The sequence below is a fragment of the Fukomys damarensis genome, unplaced genomic scaffold, assembly GCF_012274545.1.
Source record: "Fukomys damarensis isolate Sample0158 unplaced genomic scaffold, DMR_v1.0_HiC HiC_scaffold_32, whole genome shotgun sequence".
NCBI classification, from domain to species: Eukaryota; Metazoa; Chordata; class Mammalia; order Rodentia; family Bathyergidae; genus Fukomys; species Fukomys damarensis.
The window spans coordinates 17,975,605-17,986,942 of NW_022900944.1; the positions used below are offsets into that span (position 1 = coordinate 17,975,605).

Genomic DNA, 11,338 nt, shown 5'->3' on the forward strand with positions numbered 1-11,338 from the left:
ACAAAGGTTGTTCTCACAGAAATTTATTGCACTTAACATGATATAAAAGCCCAACTAAACTTCCAAAACATAAACAGAATTTGTGTGTGTATTTTTTTAAGTTGGAGAAGTTAAAAATTGTTGCAGATCTGCTTTTAGACTCGTTTGAATAATTTGCCAAGATTTAGCCTATTTCTGTTCTCCCAGCCCACCCATGTGGTTTAATCAAATTAAGAATGTTCACGCCAGGGACTTAAAAGGGAAAGCAAGAGATTCATTTATTCAGCCTCCACAATGAGAAAGAGACAGACAAGCAGCAGTGATTTCCTGCATTTTCCTATTTCTTACTCCAAGCTACCATTGTCCTTGGCAGGCAAGTGGCTCTCAGGTTGTGGTTTGAAGAACATGTACTTCTATTTTGCTTCCCTGAGGTGCTGACTGAAATACACAGTCCTTGGAACTATCTAGACTTAGAGTTTCTGGAGTTGGAAAATTGCATGGTTAACTGCCCCCTAATGATATTTATGAATGGTAAGAGTTTGGGAGCTACTGTTCCATACATTCTCTCTCAGAATGCAAAGTGTTGACAGTGAGTGTGGCCGTAATTGCCACTTTTAATTCAGCGCTTGGTGTCGCTGGACTTCCATCTTGTGGATTCTTTTTTTTTTTTTTTTGGTGCTGGGGATCTAACTCTGGTCCTTGCACTTGTGAGGCAGGTGGCAGTCCTCTTCTGGATTCTTGACTTCTTCTTTACCATAGATTTGTCAAGGTCTATGTATGAGTCTGCTAGGGCTTCCATAATAAAATACCACAGATGAGTGGGCTTTGATAACAGAAATTTATTTTCTGATATTTCTGAACTCTAGAAGTTCAAGAACAAGTTGTCAGTAAGGTTATTTCAAAGGTCTCTCTCCTTGGTAGTAGATGGAAATCTGTTCTCTCATGGTCTTTCCTTAATGCATGTGTGCTGTTTATGTCTTAGTCACTTCTACTTCTAAGGGTGCCAGTCATTATAGATTAAGGTGTGCCCACCTGAACTTTATTTAGCATATTATTTCTTTAAAAAAAACAGTTTTTGCAATGACCAATGCACAATGCTACAAAAAATCTATTCAAAATACAAGATAGACCAACAAATGTTTATATAACAGCGCATAAAAGTTCACAATGTGATTTCAGACTCTAATTGCAACTAATCCTTAAGAAATTACCTGTTGTCAAGTTCTGGTTTATCAGGAAAGAATATCTACAATTATCTGAAAGGATTATTTCAAATTCTCTTTCTTTTTCAGATTACATAATTGAGTAAGGCTGGATTTTTTTTTTTTTTTTTTTTTTACTAACTGCAAAGAAAAACCTATCAAAATAGATTGAAGGCAAAAGTGATGAGAAACAAGTTAACTGTTATTTAACCAAGCATGAAAGAAAAATTTTAAAAAGGAAATTCTACCTTCTCATTAATTTTTTCTGATATATACATAAAATGTGTTCTATAACATCATTATTCTATAACATCATTATTGCTACTTTAAAATGAATTAATGAATTTATATTTTAAAAGTTTCTCAGTTCCAATTTCTAGAAAAGTATCCAGGTATACTAAGATCCTTGGAAGTCCCAATATGCTTTAAGGGTGTAAAAGGATCCTAAAGCCCAAAAGTTTGAGCTCATTGACTTAGGAAGACATTTTTCTAGGTCTACTGTAGTAATTGGTTTAACTTTGATTGATGATACACATCAGACCAAGTATATTCATCATCTGAATACTAAATATAGTAAACTTGACTTTTGCTTTTTTTTCCTCTCTGAGGTAAAGACTATAATAATATTCTATACCAAAATGTTTGCAGATATATTTTAATTCTTGCTTTATCTTCCCTAATCCCAAATCAGTTTATATAATCATGAACAAACTGGAAGGAAATAAGCCCTGTATCAAACTAATGTTTATAAGAGCTTTGCTTTAATCTAATGAAAATTCATTTAAGTTAGCAAAAATTAGAATCTGCCTCATAGAAACACATTTGGAAATATTGGCAGAAGTATGCTGTTTCTTTTTTCAATCATACTTCCCTTTTCTCTTTTCCCAACTTATAGAACATTTATTTCCTTCCTCTCTTTTCCTTGTCTCTGCTTTTATTCATTTCCTCCCTTATTTCCCTTTGCCTTATAATAGTCGCAAGTATTTCTTCCTATGTTGCAGTTTTTGGTTTTTGCAAGTGTCCTCGAGGAAAAGATGCTGAATGGGTGAATATGAACAAGGTATTGACAGAGTGTAGGCTCCTTTGCAGTTTTGCAGCTCTATCTAGGATTTAAACAGGCTTGCCTCCATTCAGTATGTAAAATCCAATGCTGCACTCTGTGCTATTTCTATTCTTAGATTCTTAGAGGCTGGGAGGAAGGTTAAAGGAAAGGATTTTAACTTACAAGTTTTACCTTCTAGAAGAAATGACTTTAGAATAAGTTCTACTATTATGCTGTGTTCTTCATAGACTTCTTTCTCATTTTTCCTCTAGTCCAAAAGTCATTCCAGAGTTGGCCTGAAATCAAGCACGAAGCAAAAGGTATGGTTCTTTTTTTTTTCTTTCTGCATGGTTCCTTTATCAAATAATTATTTTTGGTGGGTGCTCTGTCCCCTATCTTCCCCTAAGACAATGACTTGTCTTTGGAAGGCTAAGATACATCCAGAAACAAAGTAGTTTTGAGATTTTCATTTGCTTTGTTTCCATAATAATGAAGCTGAAATTGGAGAGATCCTTGAAATGAAACAGAATATGTGAGAGATTCTTGAAACCTAGTGATAGAACTTGAGAATCTCTCCAGGGCTTAAAAAATTTTTGAACACAAGGTCAGAAGACTCCAAGAGAGGACTTGCTTCTATTTTCCTAAGCCCTTCCCACTGAAGGAATTTGTCACTGTCTGCATTTTTACTATATTTTATTCTCTCAGCATCTGCTGTGGAGAAGGACCTTCACCTTTGGCCTTTGGTGAATTGGTTAAAACATGAGCTCTGCGAGTCAAGAGGCACTGGTTTCAATTCTTGGTTCTGTCACTTTATTATGTGACCCTGGACATATTTATGTAGAGAAGGTGATCATACTACCATAGTATGTCTTGAGGGTAAAATGAGATGATGTATGCGAAAGTATTTATATTCCAACACCTAGCAGAAAATAAGCACTTAAAATGTTTTTAAAATTATGTGTAATTAACATTTTAATGTACAGAACAATCAAATTCAAAATACAAAATCTTAACCTGGAGACACACATTTAAATTCCCTTAATTCCTAGTGACACATGGGACAACAATGAATAGATTTCTTAAAGTCTAGAAAAGCTTACGCTCAATTTTTTAGAGTTCAGTGTAGAAATTTGCACTGGGTGGAGTCCTTGCCAAACCTTTCAGGCAGCAGACACACATAGCAGGATACCTTTCTTCGTGTCAATTGTCAGAGAAATGACTGCAAGAATCAAAACCACTTGAGAAGTGCTTCAGAAGAATGAAGGAGGCAGCACCTATGCAGTCCTTTCCTATTTTTACTAAGGAAGCATCGTGTTGATTTCTGTAGATTCCTGCTCCCGTCCTGCTCTGAATAGTTAACAGATAGCAGCATCGAGCATGGATGCAGCAAACCCCATGTTCCAGGTACAGTGATGAACCATTTAATACTCTCCACAACATTCTGAGGTAGATGTTCTCAGTCCCTCAGAGTGACAGGAGAGTGAAACCACACCAATAATCTGAACAGAGAAGTTTTAGGAAAGACTACTGAGCATGTTTAAAGTTGTTAGCTATGTCACGGAAAGAAGAAAAAAAGGGAATTGTGAGACATCATGAAGTAGCAGTTCAGCAGTTCATCATGAAGTAGGTACTCCAGGGAGCAGCTCCAAGGAACAAAAGAGCTGGGCTCACTAAAGCTTCCTAGATACTTGAGCATCCCACAGAGCTGAAATCCAGACCTCTGAGGAGGTGTGCTGGCTTGAAAATGCTGGTGTCTCTGAGGGGCATAAAATGAGGCTCATTCTGTAAGTATCAAAAACTACAGAATGGATTTTGTGGGTCGGCACAGGAGAAACAAAATTAGTATTGGTGGTGGCGTTGGTGGTGGTGATGGTGTGTGTGTGTGTGTGTGTTCAAACAAACCAGAACTTCCTCTTCCCTCAGCAACCTCCTTCTGGCGCTCCCTACTGGTAAAGCTAACAAGAAGCCAGCGGGCTAAGAGGAAATGGCTGTGGCAGAGTCCCTCCCACACAAAATAGGTTACAGAAAGGTGAATTTAGAGCTAAGAGATAATAATTTTAGTAACTGGTACAATTATCAGCTCCGTTTTTCAGAGGAGGAAACCAAGGCATGGATGTGTTAAGCTGTGTTTGCTTGTGGAGTTTAATATATTACCTAGCTAACAGCTTCACATATGCTGAACAGTTCTTCCTACTGAGTTCTCTGTTCAAATTACTGGTGTGGTTTCTTCTCCTCTCACACCCTGAGGGATCAAGAACACCTGCATCAGGGGGCTGTGGAGAGTATTAAATGGTTCGTCACTGTACGATATGCCTTCTGTACTTGGAACATACAGCTTGCTGTATCAGTGTTTGCTGTTATTATTTGGTAAGTGTTAGAAGCTGGGCTGCAGCATGTCTTCCCAGGCAACATGATGCTTCTTTAGTAACACTAACGATTGTCTGCACTGGCAGAGATGTGTTTGCCAAGTCATCCAGCAAGAAAATGGCAGTCAGAATTTAAGCCAGTCTGCCTGCAAAGTTCATGTTCTTGAACATTTAAACAAGTGATTATAGACAAAGATAATTCTTTGAATCTTACTTTATAAGTCTGCAAAATGAAGATGATTATTTTAGCTGGTGGGGCTTTTGTAAATATTGAATGAAACAGGCATGTTGTGCTTGCTACACTTCCTGGTATATAGTAGGTGCCCAGTAAGTAGTAGCTTTTGTTAAATATGTCATTTTTCACCCTCACTGGAGGAAAGATAGCCTCTTTAATAAATGGTGATGAGAATATTGGGTTTCAACTTGACAAAGATTAAAACTAGACCTGTATCTCTCACCATTCACTAAACTAAAATCAAAATGGATTAAAGATCTAAATACTAAAACAGAAACACTAAACCAGCTGGAAGAGAGCTTAGGTAGAACTCTTGAAGACATAGATTTTATGAGCAAAACCTCAGTTGCCTGTGAACTAGCACAAACAATCAACAAGTGGGATGTCTTCTTATTAAAAAGCTTCTGCACAGCAAGAGAAATGACCAACAGTGTGAAGAGACAACCCACAATGTGGGAAAAAATTTTTTACCAGCTATTCTTCAGACAAAGGTCTACTACCTAGATTATATAAAGAACTTAAAAAAATCAAACCTCCAAAATTTAAAGACCCAATCCAAAAATGGGCATCTGAAATGAACAGACATTTCTCAGACAAAGAAGTAGAAATAGCAATAAACATATGAAAAAATGTTCAACATCACTGGTCTTTCAAGAAATGCAAATGAAAACAACACTGAGATTCCACCTCATCCCAGAAAGAATGGCTGCTATCATGAAATCAACCAATAACAAATGCTGGCAGGGAAGTGAGGAAAGAGGAAAACTGCTCCACTGCTGGTGGGAGTATAGACTGGTGCAACCACTGTGGAAATCAATATGGAGATACCTCGGAGAACTAGGATTAGAGGTCCCATTTGACCCAGCTATCCCTCTGCTGAGTATCTTCAAAAAAGAATTAAAAGAATCATACCATAGTGATACCATGTTCATAGCAGCACGCTTTGTAATAGCTAAAACTTGAAAGCAGCCCAAATGCCTATCAGTGGGAAACTGTTTAAAGAAAATGTGTTTTTTAAAAAATAAAATGGTATATTACTCAGCCATAAAAAATGAGAAATTAGACACATTTATAGCTAAATGGATGCACATTGAGGTGACACTTTTAAGTGATATAAATAGGATACACATGTGTAAATACCCAATAGTTTCTCTAGTGTGAGAAACTGAAAGTGTAAAGAAGGACTAAAAGGTATAATAGATAATATGAAATAGGAAGAAAGGGGACAAAGAAGAAGGGGAAATGGGAGGGGTAGGGGAAAGGAAAGAAGGGAATGGAATTAATATGAGAAAATGAAAAATATGTGGATAGGGAGGGAGGGGTTGAAGGGAAGTTGGGAATCGTGAAAAAATATGAACCAAGACTGAGTATGTAAAGGTACAAATTTCTAAAAGTGAATATCATTATATTGTATATCATAAAGGTACCAATAAAATTAATTTTAAAAATATGTCACTTTTCTTATTTGAATATAAGAATTCTTTTTGGCTTAGTGACTTTATGTAGTTTGTTATGGGGTGGTTCCCTTTCCAGCAGATTATTTACTTAGCTGATTATAGCACATTTTAAAGTTTTTTGAGTTGGAAAGCGAATGTAAAGAGAAGTTGAAGCTGGAGCTCAATCAGGGGAGGATTTATTGGTGATGTCCTTAAAATCAGAATTTATCAGAGGCTGAGTTAAAACATTAAATTCTTCACTTTAGGTTTTAAGTAGTGGGAGAAATCATTGAGTTTACCTGTCCATTCTTTAGCACAATTGTTTATTGGGTGCCTAATTGTTCTAGACACGTTGCTGGCCACCAGGGGGATATGAACATTGACACATGGACTCTGTCCTCAAGACTGTTGGCTGTAATTTAGTGGAGGAGTGTGATGCTACAACTCAGCTGCACACCACGTGTGTGTGTGTGTGTGTGTGTGTGTGTGTGTGTGTGTGTGTGCATTTGAGTGTCTTGTTACATGAATACAGTGCTACTGTATGTATAGAGTAGGGTGAGCCTACTACAGAGTCATCCTATGTCTGGGGGATTGGTAGTTGTAGAGGGAAGGCAGATTCCTCTCCTTGAGGACTGTGGTGCACCCCAGCACCTTGAAGCCCTGTAGTAGCTGTGTTAGGATCAGGTACCTTTTTGCCATAAATTAGGCTGTTGATGGTTTATTTCTCCTCTCAATTTACTGTACTTTTGTTTAAAAGTGCTAATTGCCTCAGTAATTCTCCCGGAAGAATTAACAGAAGAGCTGTCTTTATATTTATACCAATACCAGAGCTTTAAGGAGAAGCAGGCCTTGGGAGTTAGCATGATGGCGATGGTATCCATGATGGCCGATAGAGCTTCAAGGTCAGAATCATGTCGCAAAGGTCATACTGAGCCTTACTGATCTTCTGGTGAAAGCTAAAGAGTTTGGACTATTTTGAAAGATAGTCTGTAGGACAAGGGGATACCTGAAACCTGTCCTTGATCCCCATGGCTCAAGAGAGTGAGGAAAATAAACCCACGGAAGAAAAAGACTGGGAAATGTATATCCTGTTACCCCAGATAGAATGACAGCGAGTGAGGCTGAGACAAATTGCATATTCTCTGGTTTCCCCATAAACCCACTTGCTACTCTAATTATTTTCCAAGGTTAGTAATAAAGTGAATGGTAAAAATAGCATATGATCAATATTCTGATTGTTTTGCAAACATTTAGTGGTTGCGCTGTTTTCATTTCATTATATATTTTTAAGATTAGACCTTATTTTTTAGAGTAGTTTTAGATTCATAACAAAATTGAGCAGAAAGTACAGAGATTTCCGTAGACCCCCTATGCCCATGCCTGCCCAGCCTTCCCCATTGTGAACATCTCACCATGGTGGTACATGTGCTACAATGGATCAGCTGTGATACAACATCATTGTCACCCAGTGTCCCTACCTGACACTGAGATTCACTCTTGGTGTTGGACATTCTGTGGAGTTTGACAAATAATGACCTATGTCCATCGTGATAGATTATTTTCACTGTCATAAAAATCCTCTGCCTTTTTATTTCTCTCTCACACCCATCCCCCAACCCCCCTGCAGCCACTGATCTCTACTGTCTGCATGGCTTTGTCTTTTCCAGAAGGCCATGTAGCTTGAATCATACAGCGTGTAGTCTTTTCAGGTTGACTCCTTTGACTTGACTTGGCAATATGCATTGAAGCTTAAGCCTATATCTTTTCATGGTTTGATCTCTTATATCTTGTTAGAGCCGAAAAATACTTCATTCTTTGGGTGTAGCACAATTTATTTGTGCATTCATCTACTTTGAGACATCTTGGTTATGTTTTGCACTTATGAACAAAGCTGCTCTGAACATTCAAGTGTAGGTTTTTGGTGGGCGTGAGTTTTCAACTGTTTTTGGAAAATCTAAGAAGTGTGACTACTGGCTTATGTGGTAAGGGGGAATGTAATTTTGTAAGAAAATGCTGAACTGTCTTCTAAAGTAGTTGTAATGTAAGATCCTCCCAGGGAGGAATCCCACCACTCTAAATCCGGGGCGCCACAATGCACCATAAACACCCCGGAGAGATGATTCTTGATGCAAAACACAAGAGGTCTTTATTCCAGCGCGCTGGGGCTCAGCTCATAACCCTCGCAGGGGCAGAGGAGTTGAGCCCTGAAGCAGGGTAGAGGTACAGTTTTTAAAGGAAAAAAAACACAATCTATAGGGTAGGGGGAATTCCGAGAAAGGGGTCAATTACGGGAACATTCAGTTACAAAGGGTGGGGACTTCGGGGAAGTGGGACCATGGATTGTTCAAAGGGGTAGAGTCTGTTCCACACCAGACGTTTATCTTGGTTCCTGCCTCTCAGGAATGTTTAAGGCGACCTTTTGACCTGTCATGGTTAGCTGACTCTGCTAGGGGTTGGGCTCTTAGAGCTTCTTAATACTTTTCCTAACAGTAACGTTTAGCAGCTCCTCTTCCCCAGAGATCCCCTGGCTCCACATTCTCAACAGCATGTGGTGTTGCCAGAGTCCTGGATTTTGGCCAGTTGAATAGGTGCTGGGTGGTGTCTCCTTGTTATTCTAATTTACCTTTCCCTGATGACGTGTGATTTGGGACTTCTTTTCATATGTTTATTTGCCATCTCTGTATCTTTTTTTTTTTGGTGGAGTATGCTAATTTTTTGCCTGTTTTTTAATCTGACCGTTATCTTGTTGAATTTTAAGTATTTTTATATATTTTGGATAACATTCTTTCATCAGATTTCTTTTGCACATATTTTCTCCAAGTCAGTGTCATCTTTTCAGTTTCTTGACAGTGCTTTTTGCAGAACAGAAATTTATTTATTTATTTGTTTGTTTGTTTATTTAGAGACAGGGTCTCACCATGTTGTCCAGGCTGGTTACCAACTCCTGGATTCAAATGATCCTTCTGCCTCAGCCTCCCAGGTAGTGGGGACTATAGGCTTCTAGTGCCATGCCTACCTGAAACTTTAATTTTAATGAAGTCCAGCTTATTAATTCCTTCATGGATCAAGCTTTTGGTGTTTTTCCCCATATTATCATAAAGAAAATTAATTTGCCAAATCTTACAGTTAATAGAGTGTTTAAAATATTCTCCTTCTCCCACCCACACATTTCTGTTTCTTGAGGCTATGATATCCTTTCTCCTAGCAAAACCACCTTTTTAGAGCAGATAAATAAATTCAGAGTTGCACTTGAATTACAGGGCTTTAAATCTAGTCTTTCCTAAGGCTATTTGCATTTCAGTAGTGTAAGACTTAAAGTCTCACTTCCACTCCATGAAGCGTGAACAGCCAAAAAGCCCTTAACGATGCTGGGTCCTAACACCCAGTGAGTCTCCGGGAGCTGGACGGAGAAACGAGAAACCCAGGAAGGAATGCACCAGGCTAGATGGTAAATAGACCTTTATTAGTCTGGCCAGACGGCACTCCCGGAGCCAGGTAGCTCAGAGAGGCAACTGCTGAGGGGCTGAGGTACTTTTTATAGGGTTTTTCTAAACAAAAAGTCAGGGCATTCACAGAACTACCAGAGGACAAGATTCCAAACACATTGCTTATCTCAAACTGGAAATGTTCTATGGTCACCTTTTGTCATACCATTTGCCCCTGGGCGGGCTATTAGCCAAGTTAGCAATTAGCATATGAAGAAGCACAGTCTGGCCTATTAGCCTGGAGTCACTTTAGTTTATTCAAATCTTACAGTTAGTGGCAGAAGCTAATAAAATTGAGTTGTAGGGGTGGAATTTCTGGCATTCACAGGCAGGGTACAACTTTTGGTTGGTAGAAAGATCTTATCCTTGCTCCTAAAATTTCATCATTTACCTGTAAGATCAGTTCAGAATGGCCAAGTGCCTGATCACAGTGTGTGTGGTTGTGGAGAACCCATCCTTCAGTGGGGAGCACTGAGACTGATAAGTCTTGCTCCCCACAGGATTCTCTCTTCTGGCCTCCCTGCTTCCCATCAACCTATAATCAGTGACCCTACACTGCTGCCCTATGGGCACCAAGTGCCCATGGTTTACACTGGGGTTCATCTAGGTGTTGTACATTCTGTAGGTTTTGATAAATGTACAATGATATGAATCCATCAGATAGTGTAGTATTGTGTAAGAGTTCCATTGCCCTAAAATTCACTTTTACTCTGCCTATTAATCTCTCTTGCCCTCAACTCTTGGCAAGTACTGATCTTTGCTGTTTCTGTCCCTGTGTCTTTTCCAGAATGCTGTATACTGGAATTGGAACCACACAGGAAGCCTATAGCTTTTTCAGACTGGCTTCTTTGACAGTAATACACATTTAAAATTTCTCCATGTCATTTCATAACTCATTTAAAAATTTTAATACTTATTTTTGAAAAATTAAAAAAAATTTTAATTGACACAGAGTAATTATATATATTTATGGTTATGGTATGACAGTTCATTTCAGTAAGTGTTTGTATAATGTGTCACAGACAGATCAGGGTAGTCCGTCATCTCAGACATTTATCATTTCTTTGTTTTAGGAACAAAACGGGGTTGCACATTTGCTTTCTAGGATCCTCTAGTGGGCAAGCTGCCCAGGATGGGCTGTGCAGGGGCTGCTCGGGGCCACATAGGAGGTAGGTGAATTTCAAGCTGACATGATGCCATGCGAGCCTGGGTAGAAGAGGGTACAGGCTTGACTGGGACCTTTCCTCAGGCCAGAGCAGTGGTGTGATAACCTGGCAGCTCCCTGACTGGGCTCAGGGCCTGAGAAGGCTGCAGGAGCCTCTAGCAGAAGATATTTCAGCTGTCGGTAGCATGAGTGGGAATGGCTGGGGCTCCTTTTCCTCGCCAAGCAAAGTCACTCTCGGTCCACTGTTGACCTCACATATGGGATGTTAGATGCTGTGTGCTTAGTTCCCTTTTCATTAGGCCATCCTGGGTTTCTGCTCTGCTGTGTCTCTGCCATGTCCCAACTGTACTCCAGAGCTCAGCTGCAAATGCTCCAGTGGCATAGCTGTTATTCTTTCTTTGTATTGGTTCTTTTTTTTTTTTTTTTTT

The 11,338-nt window shown here is 39.0% G+C and overlaps 1 protein-coding gene across 4 annotated transcripts in view; it reads left to right on the forward strand.

Moving 5' to 3' along the window:
* Rasgef1b (RasGEF domain family member 1B) overlaps positions 1-11,338 on the forward strand; it is a 751,497-nt gene that overhangs the window by 328,863 nt on the left and 411,296 nt on the right. For all 4 annotated transcript variants that reach the window (XM_010628676.3, XM_010628668.3, XM_010628685.3 and 1 more), the window contains one exon: positions 2,496-2,543. In XM_010628676.3, the coding sequence (XP_010626978.1) occupies positions 2,496-2,543 (48 nt within the window). The remainder of the gene's footprint in view (positions 1-2,495; positions 2,544-11,338) is intronic.